This window comes from Vulpes lagopus, chromosome 16 (genome assembly GCF_018345385.1).
Source record: "Vulpes lagopus strain Blue_001 chromosome 16, ASM1834538v1, whole genome shotgun sequence".
NCBI lineage: Eukaryota > Metazoa > Chordata > Mammalia > Carnivora > Canidae > Vulpes > Vulpes lagopus.
The window spans coordinates 12,552,193-12,574,411 of record NC_054839.1 but is presented as its reverse complement, the minus strand read 5'-3'; the positions used below and the strand labels follow the sequence as shown (position 1 = coordinate 12,574,411).

General features: G+C 39.8%; 1 protein-coding gene across 25 annotated transcripts in view; it reads right to left on the bottom strand.

Moving 5' to 3' along the window:
* Positions 1-22,219, bottom strand: part of DOCK9 (dedicator of cytokinesis 9) — a 282,842-nt gene that overhangs the window by 53,488 nt on the left and 207,135 nt on the right. For all 25 annotated transcript variants that reach the window (XM_041731244.1, XM_041731266.1, XM_041731253.1 and 22 more), the window contains exons 28-35: positions 17,368-17,514; positions 17,064-17,147; positions 16,272-16,383; positions 12,553-12,731; positions 12,189-12,302; positions 10,435-10,555; positions 5,778-5,911; positions 3,369-3,483 (exon numbers count right to left, since the gene is read on the bottom strand). In XM_041731244.1, the coding sequence (XP_041587178.1) occupies positions 3,369-3,483; positions 5,778-5,911; positions 10,435-10,555; positions 12,189-12,302; positions 12,553-12,731; positions 16,272-16,383; positions 17,064-17,147; positions 17,368-17,514 (1,006 nt within the window). The remainder of the gene's footprint in view (positions 1-3,368; positions 3,484-5,777; positions 5,912-10,434; positions 10,556-12,188; positions 12,303-12,552; positions 12,732-16,271; positions 16,384-17,063; positions 17,148-17,367; positions 17,515-22,219) is intronic.

The window sequence follows — 22,219 nt, the reverse complement described above, 5'->3', positions numbered from 1 at the left end:
AAGTAAACATTATTTTGGTCAGAATCATGAGGTATATACATGAGGGGATGGGGAAGAGATTTTGGAATATAAACTCAAACCTTTTAATAGCTGATCAAAGAAATTACAGTGACCAATCTATATACCAGTAACATAAACAACATGCATATTTAATTTAAAGAAGCTATATTTGAACACCTGAACTTTAATTTCATCATGCATCACCTAGCACTTTATAGTACATATTTAACTTGTATAATGTGCTCTTAAATGCATTAGAAATTTCAAACAATATAAGTAGGCAAATAATCTCAAGTTAGGATCTCTCTTGGATGACTACAGAATCTCTCTCCAGTAAGGAATCTGTTGAAAACTCTTGTATATACGTAAGTACTCTCTTCCTAACACATACATACAGAAATGAAAGCATACATGCTGCACACGCTGTTTTTCCTTGAGTTTTAATTCAACAGTATAGCTTGGATCTATTCCAAGCTATTTTCAAGTTGCCTGATATTCCTTTCCATGAATGCAGTATAACTGAGTTAGCCAGTTCCTTGCTGATACACATTTACTTGTTTTCCCCTGTAATCTTTGGCTACTTTAAATTATGCTCAGAAGAATATCCTTTTACATGATGTTTGCACACTTGTCCAACTACATCTATAGGACAAATATTCTCAGAAATAAAACAGCCATGTCAAATGTTATGTGCGTTTAAATTTTTGACAGATATTGCCAAATAGCTTCCCAAACAAGCAGGATATACAAGTTCCTGTGGACCAGCATAATGATGATGTATACTCTCGATGAAGGAGTCACGCTCACACCTGCTCTGCATCAAGATAACCTGGCATATTTTTAGTAAAGGCAAATCCTACAAATCCATCTAACAGGAAGCATTCTCTGCGTATGACCCTTAACTTTGAAGAATTGCAAAGAGACGGTTATCATTTGATAGTTAAACATTTTTGCATTCTTACATTTTAGACTGAGAAACTGGTGAAGAGATTTCCCTCAGGGAGAAAAGCCACTGAGTTTTGGGGCCTGAGGTGAGTGAGAGTGTGTCTGCAGAGATGCTGATGGCTCATGAAGGCACATGGCCATGGACTTTTTACTCCATACTTGTCAAGAACAGTGACAGGCAGGAGAAGCCATGAGATACACATGGAGAATCTGTTAGGTGCGAGTATTGTGCTAGGTAGTCTCACGATTGCACACCTATCATATGTGAATCGCCACCATAATCAGAGGCAGCGTTCCAATTTACAGATAAGCTCAGGAAGGTTCAGAGAAGTCAAGTAGTCTTCCCAATCACCAGCCTAAAGAATCATGGTGGAATGAGGATTTAAATCAAGTACACCTGATTTTAAAAGCCACGTTTAGTTTATTATTAGACCAGTAACAAGGGTGGGTCAGTGAGCTCCCATCTTTCAGGAATTCTGAGTTTAGAATCCAGAGGGACAGACTCTGAGGCTGGTCATCCTCATGTGGTGAGAAACCAGGAAGCCAAGAGAACAAAGGAGGACCTCTCTGGGGCAACTTGCAGATATCTGTGGTCACCCCAGCACACAACTGGCTGGCCAGCCAAGGGGCGCCATGCTGCCTTTCCTTACTCTTGGCTATTGGCTGAGGCCGAGACTATTGACTGAGAAGGGGGAAGACCGCTAACCTCTATGAAGGCGGGAGGGGCCTACCCTGTAGAAGATGCTCCTTGAATGGGGGAAAAGGGAAGGAGTGGCTGTAGAGTTACACAGTTGACTTTGGTTATCTATCTGTTAAACTATTCTGAAGGCAATTTCTCCTCCACCCCATACCATATCCAAGAATCAAGTCCAAGTAGATCATAAGATTTAAATGTGAAAATTTGAATAATACCACTTTTAAAGAAAATATACAAGAACATCTTTATGACTCTGGGGGTATGTGAAGATTCCTTAAACACAACACACACAAAAAGTCAAATTATAAAAAGAAGGAAAATTTTTAACTTAAAAGTAATTTTTTTTTAAAGCTCTAAAACTGTTTTGAAGAGGTCACTGCATTTTTAAAGTATATGCATGGCCTTCCAGAGGGCTGCCTTCAAAGCATAACTTTCACTTGGATGCAAAACTTCTGGTACTTATGTTCTTAAAAAAGTAGTTTTGTTCTAAATATCATATTTATATGAAATATACCATGTAGTTATATGTCATATTTATTATTTGAAACAATATATTTTAAGGAAAACTTTCAGCAAAGGAAAAAACAGAATTACAAAGCTGGCTAAAACTCACTACCACGATATGAAGTTCAGAACTTTTGACGCTAAGGGAAGAATTTCAACTTTATAACCCAAATATCAGAATAAGTGCCCAGTGCTTTGCTATTTGGTCATCATCAAGGAAAATCTTTTCTGTTGTTTTTTAAAAAGCTATTTTAAAGTAACAAATTGACAGAATAATAATCCAGTCCTGAAGCATTTTTAAGTACAGGTATGTGGTTCCTAATATCTGAGTACTAAGGTCAGGCTATTAATGTTGCACAAATGAAAACTTGATACAAAAGAAACACTATTTTCAGGCAGAAATCCCTTCCACTGGATGTTTAAGGCCGACACTGCCACCAAACATAGGCAGCATGAGAGGCCTTCAGCATTTTGTTTTCAAAAGACCTCACCTTCACTCAATACATTTCACAGGATACTTTCTGATATGTTGCAGTGAAAATAAGATAAGAAATGTGACGTCGTACCATGGCGCAATTTCATGTGATTGCTTATATCACAAAAGCAGAGTTGAAATGCCCTATCATGGATATTTACAAGTTTTATTCTATTAAAAATTATGGTTGTCAAACCCTTCACCAGAAACTTAATCTACTAGGATACCATGAATTCCATCAGAAAACTAAAAAGTCTCACTTTTTAGTGAGACTGGAAGCATCTCACTTCCAGTTAAAGCCAGGAATGTCAGATACACTCTACATGGAAGAGATGCTTGGGTTCCCCAACGCTAAATATTCTAATTCAAGAGCCTAATAAAGTTATGCAAGTTGCCAGTAAGTTTGTTTGGAAAATTAAATTATTATATTTTTTATTATTTATTATTAAATCAAAGGCTACCTCGTTAATCTGCTTCTGTCTCCTTTATTTACGATGATAGGTCTGAGTTTAATAAAAAAACTTTTAAATGGCCCATGCACATTTTAGAACTCACTTTCTAGAATAATTAGTAAAAATCTTTTTCCAAATTAAGACTTTTATTTCTGCTACACTTAGTAAATTAACATGTATTTCAAATGAGGAAGAAAAGCCTTTTAAGTCCTTCTATCTTTCAAGCAATTACAAGTTTTAAAAAAGAAACCAAATACTGAAATAAAGTAAAAACAGTATCTTCGCTTTCACCTACCATCAGACATGCTTTTTAAGATGTAGAGGAAACACATCAGCAGGCTTTTAATCTCGGACTGGTCAAGTTTGTCACAACGAACCACAGAATTTCCCAAAGTGCCACTTTGTTGGTGCTGAAAAAAAAAAAAAAAAAAGAAATACATGTGATTTTTTTAAAAAATCCATAAATCCCTCGTTATAGGTAAAACAAAATTAGGTTCATTTTTCTCCCTTGGAAGACAAAGATTCTTAGAATTGAGTCAAACTACACAAACTGGAAGGTATAACTCACTTGTTGAGAAACCACAGGCACACCTTCACCAAATACACACATAGGTGCTAGTTCACAGAAGCTCTGACTTGTTTGCATACTTTCCTAAGAGACAAGCCAGCAGGCACAGACTTTTCAAACTGGACAACCATAGCTGTAGATACCAGCTTAGTTCTGAAATGCCAAGTACCATCTCATGCAAAAAAGTATGTGTGCTAGGATCAAAGAGAGAAATGATGAGTTGGAAGACACCGCAGATCCAACCATATCCTCAGGAGAACAACAGTGGCTGAGAGAACAAATAAAATCTACACTCCTGTTGTGTACCAGCCATGAAAGCCTGGGGCTGAGTCCCTGTCATTCAGCTGACATTGTGGGGCACCCCGGGGGAACCAATAGGCAGGTACGCAATAGGGACACCTCAGCAGAGCTTGGCCAAAGACCCTAAACTGATGAGATCATTCCCCTCATCAGCTTAGCTCAACACTGCAAACTTCAGAAAGCACAGCGTACAGGGTAAGAGCAGTTTTGCCACTAGAGAGCAAGTTTCAGGTTTAAGGGGTTCACACTGAAAAACAAAAAAACAAGAATCTCATCTCCTGATAAAAACACAGGAGATTTAAAAAATTTCCAAGTTATATTTCCAATTGAAATCAGGAATTTGTGGGATGCCTGGGTGGCTCAGTGGTTGAGCATCTGCCTTTGGCTCAGGGCATGATCCTGGGGTCCTGGGATCAAGTTCCGCATCAGGCTCCCTGCTTCTCCCTCTGCCTATGTCTCTGCCTCTCTCTGTGTCTTTCATGAACAAATAAATAAAATCTTAAAAAAAAAAAAAAAAAAAGAAATCAGGAATTTGGTTTTTTGCCAAATACCAAAGCAGAAAGATCCATTAAAAATAGTCTGTCATTTAAGGTACTGGGGAGGCAATTGAAAAAAAAAATACACAGTAAACAGATTTAATTAATAACAGACATGAGTATTTTTATCATAGGAAGAAATACAGGTGCAGTTAGTGGCAAAACTGTGGTGCGGGTGCATCGTTTCGCCCACCCACTTCGCCAGGGCCACTAGGAGAACCCAGTACTTCTTGTAGTGTGAGGGAAGGTGCAGCATGCAAAGTTTCCTCTGGCAAAGTTGGAATTGTTAGAAGGGAAAAATCCACAGTGACCCGGTTTTTCCTGGCTGGCTGGCAGCTCTCTTCCTCCTCTCCAGCACTGCGTATGACACAAGCAGAATGCCTTCTGAGCAGCTTCTCACTCTACACGTGAAGGCAAGTCACAGTCAAGGGAAAAATTCAACACATCATGACACACACCCACTCTGAAATGCTCGCGCTTCTAACAGAACTGCACTGAAGGATAACCGTTTCATTGCCAGCCACAGAAATACAGGTACGATTACAAACATGATGCACAAGAAGGTCCTTTTCCATGCTTCTGAGAACTAGAAATACGTCCCTGAGTGGTTCACCTATTTGTTGGTATGTGTGCTTGCCTATAACCTGAAATAACTTAGGAAAACAGTGGCTAGGGCAAAACCAATCTATCATTGTTCCAGGTTTTTTTTTTTTTTTTTTTGTTCCAGGTTTAAATTCAAGCTTTATCCATTCCCATGAAGGTCCAAACAGTCTGACCCTTGATTATTTCAAGAAAATATGTTAAATACAAGGAGGATGTGTTGTGGTGGGGATATGAGTGTTAGCAGGTTTCCAATAAAGCCTTATCCCTGAATCATCTAGATAATCAATTCATTTTCCTGGAGCTGGCTCTGGACCAAATACCTTGCATGGATTAACTGTGTATAAATGATATTCTCTGGCATACAGATCATGGAGATTCTAAATGAGTGGCGTTTTGATCTCCCTACCTGTCCAACCTACCAAAACTATTTGCTCAAGGTCCTCCACTGTAAACACTGCCCTGATGTGAAATCTTGGAAACAGGAATTTGAGGGGGTGGGAGGAGTTTCAGGAGATGGGTCCCATCCTTAGATAATCCTCTGATCACAACTCTGATAATAACTCCAGATTAACTGAATTATTAAAAAAAAAAACTAATAAAAGTCACACTTAATGAACACCAGAACATGAAGCATGGTTTACTTTGGGCTAAATCCATTAGTTGTAAGAAACACTGAAGTTATATGAAAAGAAATTACCTTATCCAGGGAATTGCTTTTCTCAGTATTCCTTTCTGGAAGGCTGTTCCCTGAATCTGTGCTTATGAGAGATCCTCTTGAATCAGCATTTCTCACACTATTGATGTTTGGAGTTGATGTTGTATATGGAGAAGCTAAACAGAAATTAAGCCGAGACCAATGATTTGGTGAGGCAGAATAATATAAATACTGAACTTTATGGGAAATTGCTTCTATGACAATTACTACTATTATTATTTTTTTTGTTGTTGTTAGGAAGTTGGCTCAAGAGTATCATTCAACTACTTCACATTTAAAAAACCAGACCATCATCTGAAGCATTCAGACATAACCATCAATTCACTTATGTGAAGCCACCTTTGATTCCTCAGACTAAAGGAACACACGTTGTTCCAGAATGAGATAAAGACATTAAAAATAAAAAAGATAAATCTACCTACAGCTATCAAATAAAAAACTGAAGCCATGCAATAAACCACAGTATTCACACTGTATGCTGAGGTGCCCTAGGAAACTCATAGGAGTGTCTTGGGATGTTTTAAATTTTCAAGAAAAACACATGCTTGAATCTGCCAAAACTGCAGCTTCAATGCTACATCATGCTACGTTCCTTCCAATGATGTCCTATCTTTGTGAAGCTAGGTATTTGGTGGCTGCTATGATAAAAAGTACTGGGTGAAAATCAATTGTGTAACAGGAAATGAAGGTGGTGGTGACAATCTGATTCCAAATTTGAGAAGCTAGGCAGTGCCTAACAGGCACACACATCCCATTAGTAACAGCTGTGGTTATTAAAAAAATAATAATTTTTCTTTAAATGTATGTATGTATTTTTTCAAATGCCTATTAAGTGCAGATATAAGAACTTATTACATTACGTGGCTCTAAGTACCTAATAAACAGAATTGCTGGGTGTTTATTCTGGCCTGGGGACTCGAAAAAAATTAGTGTGATGATAAGCATGCTGTGAATGGAGAATGTTTGGGAATCTCTGCAACAAACAGTTACGAGCAGAAATGAAATCTTAGAAATAAAATTTGTCAGGGTACCTGGTGGCTCAGTGGTTGAGCATCTGCCTTTGGCTCAGGTCATGATCCTGGGGTCCTCTAATTTAGTCCTATATGGGGCTCCCTGCAGGAAGCCTGCTTCTCCCTCTGCCTATGTCTCTGCCTCTCTCTGTGTCTTTCATGAATAAGTAAAATTTTTAAAAATGTTAAAAAAAAAAAAAGAAATTTGTGACAGCCGTGAAAAAACAGCATATGAAGGCAGAAACCAGCCCCCATCTTGATACTATGGAAATTTAAAAAGTGATAGATTGACTTGACTTTCTGTTTAGATAAGACTTAAGTATATCACATAATTTAAAACAACTGTCAAACTTGCACATTCCACGCTAAACCAAAAGGCGTGCCTCCAGCTGAAAGGCCTGGCTGGCTGTGCACACTGTATGAAGAGCCTTTTGGCACTGTGCTCCAGCAAGCTGTAAGCACAGGCTCCCACACCCACACCGAAGATATTCCCCAATACCTCAGAACAGGCTGGCCATTTTCAGGTTTAAGGATGCAAATTAGCTGCCACAGATGGAGACATTTCTTCTTCTTTATTTTTTTAAGGTTTTATTTATTTGCTCTATCTATCTATCTATCTATCTATCTATCTATTTATTTAGAGTGTGTGTAACTCAAGGGGGGAGGGGCAGAAGGAGAGAAAGAATCCCAAGCAAACCCCACACTGAACATGGAGCCCGAAGTGAGGCTCAATCTCAAGACCCTGAGATCAGGAATTGAGCTGAAATCGAGAGTTGGATGCTCAACAGACTGAGCCACCCAGGTGCCCCTGAAATGCCTCTAAGTTAATGCCTCCCTCTACCTAACACTCAGGTTTATCCACCACCAACATTCCTGAAACTGACTCAACGTATTAAAATTAAGAAAAGCCAGCCAATTTGAAAATGTAAGTGACGGTTGGAATATGTAAACCACTGGCCCCAGGCTGCCTCATCCCAGAACAGAAACTGTGTGATTGATTGTCATGGGGAACAGGTATGAAAAAACTATGAGCCTTTTTCTATACTTTGAGATAAAACATACATTATGACCAAATTATAATTATAGTCCTCCTAATATAACCAGACTTCATATTTAATGTAGAACATAATGATCATGAGAAAGAAATCTTCACTAAAGTAAAATTAGACCTTAAGTTCTCAGGGTTTTAGGTTCAGTTCCAGAAATGGAGTCCTAATCTAAGGCAAACAGATGGAAATGCAATAAATCAAAATCAACATGTTTAGTAGAACTATGTTCCCATTGTGTATGGGGTGGGTATGCATGTGTGTTTGTACTTAATATATCAGCCTAGTGCATAACTTTTAAAAGTCTTAACTTGTAAGTAAAATGAAAAGAAGTTTGGTTCAGCTCCATCTTCTTTGTATAGACAGCCCAATGCAAAACACTGAGCAGGCCTAAGAATGAGTGCCTTTTAAAACGAATATAATCTCAGGGTAGTTTTCATCCAGGCAATGAATCAGTTCTAGAAATCTTCATGTACTACATTCCAAAGGCATTTAAAAACAATGCTGAAGGTGAATTCCCAGTATGTAAGGAAACAGGATTTCTACAAAATAGAGTTTTAAGGAGAAAGCCTGCTCTTGAAGGATAGCATCTGAATTCAAGTGAATTGGAAACTCCTTGGTGAATAAAAGAACAACGAGTTGCTCAAGCTACCAGGAAACTAGCAAACCCAGCTCAAGGGTGAGGGCTTTTCTGGAAGGCATTCCTAAAAGGGAACAAGGATTTAAGTCTTTAAAGATGGAGGTAATAGAAACAAAGCCTGAGGATATACAAGTCTGTGAGGGTGAATTCCTATGAAAAGTGGAATAAGATCTTGGAATTTAAGAGAGTGAAAAGGGATTAATTCAGTCTCCAATACTTTTCATAACTTTGTCATAAACATAGAGAAACTCAAGGTCATTAATACAAGTCAAGTCTTAGTAATGACACCCAATGGCTCATCCTTAAGTTCTCAAGGCAACCCACACCCTAACAAGGTGAATGCAGGGTTGGAGAATAAAGTCAGAGTCAAAGCATTACCTCATTCTAGTTTGATCATTTCCACAAAGTCTTGAATTCTACAGAGTATTGATCAGGGAGTTAAGATTTCAACATATTCCTGATCCCAAGAGTCATGAAATTGGCTCCTAAGAGTGTATCACAGAATATGTTTAACTGTGCTTGCTATAATGGCAGTCAGATATTAACACTGAGCATCACCATGCCAGGCACTGTGCATGTCATACAAGCTTTCCACTCCTTGCCATGACTCTGTTTTGGAGATATGGACACTGAGGGTAAAGAGGAGAGATGTGCTACCCAGGGCAATTAGTAACTGATGGATCCTGGATCCAAAACCACCTCTGTCTGACTTTAAAGCCAGTGCTGTGAATTCCTGCAGAAAGAATTTTCCCACAAAAGTCCCTTTCCTGCTCCAGGAACAGTGGCTAGGTGTGTGGGCGGAGCAGGGCAAAGAAGACAGACTGAGGGCCCCAGGAGAAAGGCACATACAAACACCATGTGCCAGTCTCTACTCTGAGCATTCTGCATGAATTAACGCATTTAATCTTTATGATGTCTAATGAGATAACTACAACTATGAAAAGTAAACATAAGTGTAAGATTAAAGATTGGTATTATAGGATAAATTTGGGCATTAGTATGGGGTTTCTGATTTTACATTCTTCTCATTTTCACCACCTGCATGAAACAGCATCATCTTGACATCAAGAACAACACAAAAGGTAAGGACATAAATTCCGAATAAACAATACTCCTGCAAATTAAATTGCTAAGAGGACTGCCCTTTATTCTGCCCTAGGAGTTAATTCCACTACTGGGTGTTCCAAGCACTGGCCTTAGCAGGCTCTTCATTTATTCAAAATGTAGTAAAAAAGAGGAATAAAGATAGAATAAACTCGTGAATATTTGTGACAATTCTGTGAAGACACATCTACTTTTTTTTGGTACCATCATGTTTATGAAGAGTTGGCACAGGTGCTCATTAGTCAGAATATTAATAAGTACATTTCTCAGGCATTTTCTTACAGAGCACTACTCAATTTGAATCTTGATTTATGCCATCTGTTTTCTTCCCTGTGGGGGTTGTTCTTACATTATGTCAGAAAGAAAAATATTCTAGGAAAGAAGATTTTAGAAAACCAATTTTAGAATTGTATTCTTGCCACAGACCACTATCTCCTCAGTAATTATTCTATCACATTTCACCAAAATCACTATCACCACAAATAAATTCTACCCACATTCCCCCCACACACACCTGCAAAGATATTCCTTTTCTAAGAACTCCTTTCCAAAAACTCCAATTTGAAAGTTTAAAATGATAAATTAACTAAAGCATTAATAACAAGCAAACAGCACAAATGATTAGGTGTACTGAATCAGCAATGCGTGAGAATTTGGGGAGTCTATATTTCAAGGTAGAGTTGAGGGGTTTCATTCATTAATATCAAAACCAGGAAAAGAATATTCCAAGCAGAAACTCAGACTCCGAGGTCCTGCTGTGAATGTCGGAGAGGCTCCCACCCTGTCAATGAAGGCCCTCTCAGAATCAGACCAGAGGGAAGCAGAGCAGGGAGCCTTACCTATGCCAGAGATGGCGCCAAAGAGATCTTTGTGTAGGCTGTTGTCCAGTGCGATCCCAGGTTTCTGCGGAGTCACCAGTGGGTTCGCAGCTGGCAGCAGGAGCGATTCCTCCTTCACAGTCTGTCCAAGGGGAGAGAAAGAAGAAGTAACCAAAGATGACTTCAAAAGAATCATCAGCTGTTCTCAGCATGTGAGGGCAGGTGCCAGCACAGGACACAAGAGCCTGGCCAGTCAGATGCACAACATGGGGGAAGCAGGAGCATCCTGCTTGCATCCTGGTGTGCAGGATGGAGGGGCTGATATAATAGATGGATGAGATGGGGCACAGATCTGTGGGCAGAGCAGGCCTGGTCTATGAAGTCTCTATTTTCTGCTCCAGAAGGTCTATCATGTTCCCTTTCCAGAGCTCTGATGCCCAACATTTCCTGCGATTGTTTTTTTTGCTGTGAGGCTTTTTCTAACTGGAACACTGGTTCTTCTCTCACATCGGAAATCCTCTCCAGTGAGCAACAGTAACTTACGACAGCAGCATTGTAAAGTTCTGCAAGCTTGCAGCTTCATGTGAACTCTCAGTCATGGAGAAATTATGTTAATTTTGAAGTTCTGTCATAAAAGGAATTTTACTTTGGTGATTTTCTGAGGATTAAAGAAGTACAAAGAGGTAGCATTATACTCTGAATTACTTATTCAGATCTGAAAAGCAGGCAGATTCAGAGAAACTTTAGTGCAAAGATGTGGCTTTCCCAAGACTGTGCAGCATGTTACTATCAGAACTAGAGCTAGTGCTGAGTTCTCACAGTACACAGGTTAGAACTACGCTTTATTTTTTTTAAACTTCCTCTCCCCATAAATTTTTGTTGAATATACAGAGAAGGTCCTTTTGTCTTACAAGATATGGCCCATCAGGAAAGCATGGTTTTAATATGATTTTCAGTCTAAGAGTTGAAGGTTTACTTACTGACTCCATCTTAGTAAAAAATGCAATTAATCAAGACTACTATGGATTATTATGGTTTTAGTGGCAAAATAAAAAAGAATGGGTGTGTCCTGGGTTCAATAGTGTTCCCCCCAAATTCATATCCAGCCAGAACATCAGAATGTTGGAAAGAGGATCTTTGTAGATGTGATTAAGATGGAAAGTAAAATGAAGTCATCCTGGATTAGGAGACCTGCATCCAATCACTGGTGTTCTTATAAGAAAAGGAGAGGACATTAGAGATGATACAGATACACACCAGGAAGAAGACCATGTGAAGACAGAGGCCAAAATTGTTTTAATGTAGCCATGAGCCATAGAATGCAAGGATTTATTTATTTATTTATTTATTTATTTATTTATTTATTTATTTATTTATGAAGATTCTATTTATTTATTCATGAGACACAGAGAGAGAGAGAGGCACAGACACAGGCAGAGAGAGAAGCAGGCTCCATGCAGGGAGCTTGACATGGGACTCGAGGATCACACCCCAGGGCTGAAGGAGGCGTTAAACCACTGAGCCACCTGGGCTACCCAAAAGCAAGGATTCCAAGCAAGCACCAGAAATTAGAAGAAAGGCACAGAACAGAACAGATTTTTCACACACAGCCTCCAGAGGGAACCAACACTGTGGATATTCTGATTTGGGACTTCTGGCCTCCTGACTATGAGAGAATGAATTTCCCTTGTTTTTGGCTACTCCGTCTGTGTTGCTGGTTACAGCAGCCACAGGAAACAAATGTAGGCTGTGTCTAGGTATGTATGCTTACGTACACTGCCAGGGTTCACAGGGAAGGGTGACACATCTCTCACGTTGATCCGCTGGACGTTCTCAATCAGCAGACCGAACAGAGGCAGGTAGAGAGTGGCTATCCTTGCTTGATGGCTCTGCAAAAAAGGCACACAGTGTAAAGCGATCCCATGGCTCTGAGAATTTAATGATGGACTGAGCTGGCATTGGCCATCTCCTGCATTTGAATCCTTCCTATAAAGACTGTTATTAGATTTTAGTGCGTAAACAGAGAAGAGTCTTAGTGCTGTTACCAACCACTAATTTTCTAATTGGTTACTTTCTTTATATTACTTAAAATAAAGGACATTTAACAATCCATATTTCCTTCCATTGGAGTCTACTCACCCTTGAAGCATATCTGTCATCAAAAGAGTGCTTTATCAGCAGGTTCTTGAGCACGCTGATGGCAATCAGCCGGACCTCCCTACACTCCTGAAGGGCGGTCCCCACTTCTCTCAGTAACAGTCCCACCAAGAAGTGGTTTCTGCAGAACTCGTCTGTTAGTGAGTAGTCAAGCTGGAGATCTGAAATGAGGATAGAAACTGCTTCAGTTACAGAAGCTACCATGTACTTTGAATAACATAAAAGCCAAACCCACCCTCTGTATTCAGCCCACCCTGTATGTCAACAGATGATCAGATAGCTTCAGAGGGAAAAGGGTCAATAATCTAAAATACTGCTCTATTTCTTATCACATCAGCTCTTAAATGTAAACATAGATAATTACACTGGATTTTGATTTCAGAAGACACTACATCTTACATAAATATTAAGTTAGTAAATCGTTTTAGTACCAATTTTTACAACATAGAACATATTATATTACAAATGAAATTTTATGATCGAAGTGAAGATAAAAAATAAAGTTATTGTCTAATGGACATTATAGAGAAGTAATTTGTACATAACACACGTAGCATTAAAGAAACAATAAATACATATAGTTTATTAAAATGTCTTTACTGCTTGAGTTCATTAATCTGTTTCCTGGTCATGAAAGCCTATATACTCTCATTAAAACCCAATGTGTTTAAAATGAACAAGTTAGCAAATAACCTCTTTATGTTACTATCCATGAATGAAGAAATTATTTAACCTAGAATTTTAAAAAATGTACTCGGGGATCCCTGGGTGGCTCAGCAGTTTGGCACCTGCCTTCAGCCCAGGGCGTGATCCTGGAGACCCAGGATCGAGTCCCACATCAGGCTCCTGCATAGAGCCTGCTTCTCCCTCTGCCTGTGTCTCTGCCCCTCTCTCTCTCTCTGTGTCTGTCATGAATAAATAAATAAAATCTTTAAAAAAATAAAAAAATAAAATAAATAAAAAAACATACCCCATACTTCTGCACCTCTAAAAGCAAGTTAACAAAAACTAATGTAAACTAAAACTGAAATTCACAAAGAACCAAACTAAACTAGTTAGTCTCAGCAAGCTAAATGATAAAAAACTGAAAGCTCTTCTGAAGAACAGATAGAAGGAAACATGAAATCTACTGAAGGAGGGTGAATACAAGCTCTAAAGCTTAAATATACCTTTTAGTAAGCTGTAGCTAGGATCTGAATTCTTATACTGAATCCATTACTAGAGGAAAATCTATAGACCCTTTCTTTGGCTTTGAGTCCATATTAGTTCCTTCTAAACCTATCCAAAATACTGACCCAAGTCCTTTGCAGAAGCAAGGGAAAGGGTATTTATCTTTCCAGAATAATCATGTCCATTGTATGGTTTTTTTAAAGCTCAGTTTACCTGCATGACAGTGCACAGCTTGAATTCACATAAAATTCTTAGGAAAAAAACTATGGACTAACTGTGCATGTGTATGCATGCAGAGAAGGGGGGAAGAGGTGAGGAGGGAGTGGATGCGGAATGCTGAAAACATGGACTCCACTGTCGTAAGGTATGTTATCTATAGGTGACCCACACTCCCCTGCCTAGGGCAGCCCCTCTTGGTACCAAACACCCTGACGATCTCCTAAGAGCATGTATCCTGAAGGATTTCATGTCCCTCAGTTCTACCGGATAAACAATAGGGCCCTGCGGGGTCCCAGGAAAAGCAGGCAGCAGCACACATTCACCGCCCAGCCACAGGGTAGAAAGGACTATCCCTAGTGTCCCGAGAGAAGGAAGGGAGAGAGTCACAATCCCCAAAGACAGGTGGGCTAGTCATTGACTGCAAGGTGAGGGGAGGGGGGACAAGGTCTGGAGTGCAGTCGGGGTCCTGGGAGAGATTGGGAGGAGATAAGGAAGGCTCTATGTAAGAGGTGCTGAGTGCCTCTCTGGGGAAGAAGAAGAAGATTCCCCAGAGAGGTGGCTGTGGGGGCTGAGTGCCAGGAGTGGGCATGCCATATTTGAGGAGCAGGGAATCAGCAGGAGTGTCTGATGTGTGGGGAGCAGCGGGAAGTAGGACCAGATAGGTGGGCCTGGTTGGATTCAGGATGCCAAATACCCGGTTGTTCCCTCAACCCAGGATGCACAATCCCTGGCTTTCTTTAGACTAACACCTCAAAGTCACCTTCGCGGTAAGGCTTTTCCTGGCCACTCTGTTGCAGATGCTCTGTTGCCCACTTCATACCCACCCCCCTGCTTGCTTTAGTTTTCTCTCTTCGGTCCTCATCACTAACACCACACATACTTCACTTAGGTAAAACAGCCAGGGATTTTCATCCTTGTCCATGACTGCCTCCCAAAGTCACATGCATCCTCTGCACGCCTGGTGCCAGGTAAATACTTGTTGAATGCATGAATGCCAACTCCAGGGCCCCTGCTCCCCTTCTTGCTGCTTAAAGGGCTGTCCAAGTCTATCTTGCGGAAAGATATTTATGTCTCTGAATGAATGCTTTTGTGTGTTTCTCTCTGAGTTTTAGAGGCCATTGATTTAAGGTGTCATTAATAGTTTGGCAGCATCCTTCTGCATTTCCTCTCTTTTAGCCTAACTAATTAACTGCAGGCACATACAAGCCACTAAACTCAGTAGTATTACTTGACAGACCTGACATACTAATTTGATTCGTCTGACATACTGAAGACAAAGAAATCTCTAAGAGTTTACTCTCCTCAAACTTTAAGATACAGAACAGTTAAAGACTCAACATGCAAGCATAAAATGCATGTGGAAAGCTTGTGATTTAGGTGACTGCCACCACTACAGACAAGGACTATGAAAATGGTGGAATAATACAGTTTTGGAGCAAAGCAGGGCATTTTGTTTGCTTTGCCTCTTAAAGAGATATCCTACATGACCTAGTGACCCCAGGAGCAAAACCCAGATGCCTCCCAGGGATGTTACAGCAGTCTCTTAGCTACAGTGAGAATAAATTCACTGGTTTATCGTGAATTTAAAAACAGATCCAATTATATGGGAAGTGCCTAAATGAAGAGCATATGTAAGCATTTCAGCAATTACTTGCATTCCTTTTCTTTTAAAGGAGGAAAATGCAAGAAAGCAAGCATCACACCCCACACCTACCTACAGGAGTGTCATTTGACTCCACAGTTGGTGAAAGAAAAGCTAATTCATAAGAAAAAAGGAAAAGTGAAACAAATAAAAAATAAACTACAGTAAGTAAAATGGATTTCTATTTAAGCAAAGGAATTTTTCAATGAAAAAAACAATGACATGACCTACAGTCTAATAAGTTTGCTGACAAGTAAGTTCCCATTAACATCTTATCTATAGTTTTTTAAGTGGAAAGTTAACAAGAAAAAAAATTAATCAACAAAAATAATCAGAAAATTCTAACGTCATATCTGAATCATTTCTCTTTTTTTATTAAAAATGAATGGCTTTGGGCAGCCCGGGTGGCTCAGCGGTTTAGCGCCGCCTTCAGCCCAGGGTGTGATCCTGGAGACTCGGGATGGAGTCCCTCCTCGAGCTCCCTGAATGGGGCTTGCTTCTCCCTCTGCCTGTGTCTCTGCCTCTCTCTCTCTCTCTCTCTCTCTCTCTGTGTCTCTCATGAATAAATAAAATCTTTAAAAAATAATAATAAATTAAAATAAATAAATAAAATAAAAGTGAATGGCTTTTTGTGAAGAGACTCAGATTATTGTATGTAAAGATAGATTACCTTGGTATCTCTGAATCCTGCCTTTTCCAAATGGCATCGGTAAATTCAAAGGTATATAATGTTCATGATTACACACCACACGGAGAAATTCAAACTTGTATTCAAAGAGGGTCTGCAGGAAACAATGGTTAGTGAGTGTTAAATGCCTCACTGAATACTTTATACAGCATGCTAAAGACCCATTAGAAATCATATACTCAGTCATTAGCTTCTTGACTCTCATAAAACTGCATGGTCTGGGCTATGCTATAGATTTTAGAATGGCAGTAGGCATTTGTTTGAAAATTGAGAACACATTAATTTCATTAGACAATGTCCTCCACTGACTTAGGACATTTATTATTTATGCTCCTCCTGCTTCAAAAAGGATTTCAGATGACTTATAGAAAAAGACTTAATACAATAAAAAAATGAGTAAGGCAGAGCTTTAAAATAGACAGGCTAGAGAGGAGATAGATAATTCTACCAGAGAAAGACTACATGGTTACTTCTATTACCTTGTTAAATAAACTATGATTTGCAACCCTTTTTTATACTTTTAATTTTGCAGTTGAGAAGTTTTACCGTTATTTATGAGAAAATCAGTAAGTATGTTTATTTTAAACTTAGAATTACTCCATCCCTAATATCTTACACATTAATGCAATTACTAGTTAGTACTAGTTAGTATCTCCAAAAAAGAGGACAAGAGTGCCTCTAGGACAGAAAGAAAACTGTGATGTGAGCCCAGGGAAAGGGTGGGTTTCTGGATGTCCATCAACGAGACAGAACAGTGGGTAACATACACACTACCTTCGGGTCTCCAGGAGCAAAGCAGCTGATGTAGTTGTTGATCTGCTTAAAGACAAAGCCCCTGTCCATGAAGGTAAAACATCTCTGCAGAGAAGAAACAAGCCAGAAAGGTAAGTATTTAGGTCCCAGATTTTTTTTTTTTTTTTGAAAGTTGGGTTGAAATCAGCATTTACTGTTATTAAGTTTATCCTTTAGCATAAAAATGTGCCCTTGGCATGGACTGAGCACCTACTATATACTAGTCATTGCTGGAATGAACATTTTTGCCACTTGACTGACACTCTCTGCGGCCTGAGGTCCTTACCTTGATGAACACAGCAAGACTGTGATTTGCATTTTTGGACGCCTCTGGGTTATCTCGAAACTTCTGAGTGATGTGCGGCATCAGCATATTCACAACCGTTTCCACTGCGTGATGATAGGATGCGGGAAATCTCTGGTTTCGCAATAACTAAAAAGAATTTAGAGCAAATGTGTATTATTTTTAAAGTTGCAGCCCTCTGGGGGGAAAAATATCTCATCCCTGAGTTCATTTTTTAAAAAAAACACATAGCTGTAATCTTATTTATCTAAAATGAGATAAATTATTCTTTCTTCTCTCAAAATACAGATATTTTGATACTTCAAATAACTGGTGTGCATTAGACCTGAGACCCTGAATTTCAGCCTGAGAAAGATCCCCTCGGAGGTACTTGTAAAAATGTGGAGTTATGCCTCTACTCTCAGATTCTCATCTGGATACTTTTGGTGGCTTGAACACTTGTACCTCTCAAAAATCTCTTTAGAAAACAGGGGCTCAGGTTTAAGCTTCAGGTATTCAAATGGAAAAGAAACAGATTAGAGACTATATGTCATCAGTTGAATCTGCTTAGAAATACTCCTCTTCAGGGATCCCTGGGTGGCGCAGCGGTTTGGCGCCTGCCTTTGGCCCAGGGCGCGATCCTGGAGACCCGGGATCGAATCCCACGTCAGGCTCCCGGTGCATGGAGCCTGCTTCTCCCTCTGCCTGTGTCTCTGCCTCTCTCTCTCTATCATAAATAAATAAAAATTAAAAAAAAAAAAAAAAGAAATACTCCTCTTCAAATTAACTTTACATAATCTTTTTTCCCATCAGGAATGCTTCCTGATGAAATTATACACAGCTCTCAGCAATTAGCTATCATGGACTGTAGATCTTCCACACATCGGGCACTGCACCAGTACATGTTTTTATGTGCTTTTTTAAAAAATTCTTAAAAGTTTTAACCCTCATTTCACAGACAGTTGCAGAGGTCAGATAAATGTGTCTTCAGTCACACAACTAACAAGTAACAAAGATTCAAATCCAGATCCACCATGAGGTCAAGAACTGTGTTCTTTCTGCTCTTTGACACTTTGCTTCCAATCACCCACCCAGGTTCCCAATAAATGAGAAAAATTACTGGGAACATGAAATGTGAAGGGTCTGAATTAGATGCTTCATGATATTTATCCACTCACGCATGTGATTCTAACAGCTTCAAAGGGGTGGGGAGGGGGGTATTTTCATCCCCATTTTAAAATGAGAAAACTGAAACTTAGACTGAATAAGTACTAAGTGAATGTAAGTATCCTTCACTTCCTTCTCCCTTTTAGTGGTGAAACCTCCGGGTTTCACAGGTACACACTGCTGTCCAGGTAGAGACTCTATTTCCTAGCCTAACTTGAGGCCAGAGAAGGGCCATGTGACTGAGTTCTGGCCAATAGGCTATAAGAGGAAGATTATGCCTTTCCCAGCCATGTCCATAAAAGGGGTTGCTTGTTTTGCAAGTCTTCTTTAGCACTGCCTGGAATATGGGGTAGTGGGTGAGCCAGCTTTTCAACCATACGACTGAGGGTGACACCCAGGGCTGGATAACTGGAAAGGAGCTTGAGTCCTAAATGACCCCAAGGGACAAGCTCCCCCACTCTCAGCGCTTCCTACTGGCTTATAATTTTCCAAAAGAGAAACCTTTTGAACCTTTTGCCTTATTTAGTCCGTTTTGCAACAGCCAAACCAGCATCGCAATATAAAAAAAAATACTATTTTCTAAAACTAGAATTGAAATCTAATTATTTCTGACATGAAAGCATGCATTATTTTATGCATTAAACACCAGAACCTATTGTGAGTTCTGAAGTGCCAGCTTTATGATAATCTCAATTCTCAAACCAATAATAAGACAATCTTTGTAAATTTATAAACTCAAGAATCCAGTGAGGAAGGGTTCAGATAATAAGTATTTGAAGTTTACCTACATTCAAAATAGAACTGTAAAATTAGAAATCCCAAAGGAATTTTGTTCTATATATGTAAGCAATAACTCTATATCCTGAGGGGTCATCTTTAATAGATGACCAGTTTCCTGGACCCCAAGCCAGCCACCTTGAACCACCAGGCATGACTGCTTGCTACCTAAGCTGGCTACTCCTTAAAAAAGGTCTCTTAAGAAATACCAAAGGCCTTCATAATGGAGCTTAGTCATGAAGCCACTTACATCATGAAAAGTGGATGGGAAATTCTATATGGATGGTGGGGTGGGCACCACTTAACCTATTAGTCAGTATTATCAAAACCATATGACTCCCGATGTGATGTGGTTATACCAGTTATGAAGTATCCTTGCCCAAAAGCAAATCAAACCTAGGTCAGATTGAGCCTCAACATCACTACCAGCTTACAGGAACCATGGAGGACAAAGGACCATGCCACATAACACTGCAAGATTACAATGTGGGAAATTCTGCAGGACAAATGGCCCATCTACTTCAACAAATACACTGCATTACAAAACAAACAAATGGAGAAGGAACAGTTTGAAAATCCAAGAAACTTCAGAGATATACCAACCACATGCAATGTGCAGACTATGTTTAGATCCTGATTCAGACCAGCCAACTGTAAAATGGCATTTCTGAGACACTGAGAAAACTGAATACAGATGGGGTGTCCAATGATAAGGAAGAAATGTGACTGACTTTATTGAATGTTATAATGGTAGAGTGTTTACACCTCTTTCAAAGGCTTTCTCCATTAAAGATGACACACTAAAGTTTTTGCAGATGAAATGATAAAATATTTGGTGATTGCTTTTAAAATACTCTAAAAACAGTGTGAAGGTGGATATATAAAGTCATAATGGCAGCATGCCAGTAACTGTTAAAGATGAGTGACAGCTTCAGTAGATAAGACTCATCAAACTCTTTCATGTTTACTTAAAAATTTCTATAACAAAAAGTTTTTACTAAAAAGAAAGAAAATGTGGTGAAGAATGGTGGATAATTAACACACCAACCAGCCAGCCAAGCTGCTCAGTGATTAGGGGTCAACTCAGTGCTTTTGAAGATGAAATGAAGCTCTCCCTGCTGTGACAAATAGCTATTATCTGGAGTCCTAATTTGGCAACAGGACAGTGAGGTAAGACACATCTCAAGGTGACAAAGACCAAAGTAATTAGACGTTGTTATAGGGATTATAGTGAAATGGAAGAAAATGATCTAGAATAATAGGCTGCTGGGCAAGGTGGTGAGTACAGAAGCGCTAATTCAGAGGAGAGGACACTGAGACATGAGACACTTGTCAGCCAGACAAAACCCCTACTCCTGACCATGTCCTGCAGTGAGATCTCCTCCTGGGGCTGTTGCCGCATCCCCAGTGGTCACCACCATCTGCTCCTCCGACCAATGCTGTCAATGTAGGGTCTGCCTGCCCAGTGCCTATCCACACCAGGGTAGCCCCCTTCAGCGGACCTGCTGTGCCCCATGCCCCCCACCCCTGCTGTGAGCCCCACCCCTCTGTGCCGTCCTGCTGGCTGCTTGGCTCCTGCCACCCGACCCCTGGCCTGAGTGGGATCTCCCTGATGAGAGATCTCAACATTCAGCAGTGTGAGAAGGTCCCTAGGAGCCCCACTGCTAACAGCCAGTCTGTAGACACCAGCGACAGGCTCCACCACATCCTTCACATCTTGTCTGGGCCGCAATAGCGGCTGCTACCCAAATCACTGCTTCGTGTGCAAGGGAGCATTCAAATGTTTAGTTCTCTTTTCCTTACTGTGTTCTTCCACTCCTTAGGAGTTAGAGAACTCTCTTTCCTACAAGCTATATTATGGCTCACTGAGATACAATAAATAAGTCTATTAGCTAATAAACTTCATTTTCCTGGCCTTTCCTGGGCATGAGCTCTTTCTCCCACCTCATGCTCATTGTTTTCTCCCTAAATGTGGCATCCTTCCAGGTCAAGTTCCACCCAAACCTCCACATTGATCTATAATTTTGGAGCTCACACATACATCTGTTTCATTGTTCTTTAACTGTGCCCAGCTGCCAGACTGTCTTCTTCCTCCCAGGACTATGTCAGCTTCAAGGCTGATGGTACACCATCTATGCCAGTTGCATATCTCCTCTGTGCTCTGTGCATAGTGAACAACTGCTCCAAACCTGTGCTCATGGATGGAGGTATGGATATTCATATTCTGCCATCATGTGTGTACACTGGTTACAAACACTGTTTAGGGGAAGTGCAGGCAGTCTATTTAGGACAAGAACCATACCATTCTTTGCCTGCTTTTCAGTTGAACACTCTTTCCTTGCTCAATTAAGGCAGGAAATGCTTGATAGCTAAACACCTAAGGTTATATATTCATCCTATCCTATGCCACATTTTCCAACTTCCATGAAATACACCTGTGGAATGCTAGCAATTTGGCTGGATTCAATGTGGGAGGAGAGGAAATTCAAAAAAAGTCTGCTGAAATTACAGCTACTAAATATAAGTGATAGAAAAGTAACACCTAAAATGTGTTGAGCCTGGAGGCAGAGTGGGGTTCAGAATTGGGAACTCCTTAGTAGGCCTTGACAAGGTCTGTTTTATATTTTCCTCCTGAAAACTACTCATTGTAAATTCCAAGCACATGTCACCTATGGAACACTTGAATCTGCACAGTCATATGTAATCAATCCAAACTCTGCAGGTCCAACTGTGGTAGTAAAGAAATTGTCTTATTTTATTTTAATTTAATTTAATTTTATTTTATTTTTTATAAGACTTTATTTATTTATTCATTAGACAGACAGACACACACACACACACACACACACACACACACACAGAGGCAGAGACACAGGCAGAGGGAGAAGCAGGCTCCCTTTAGGGAGATCGA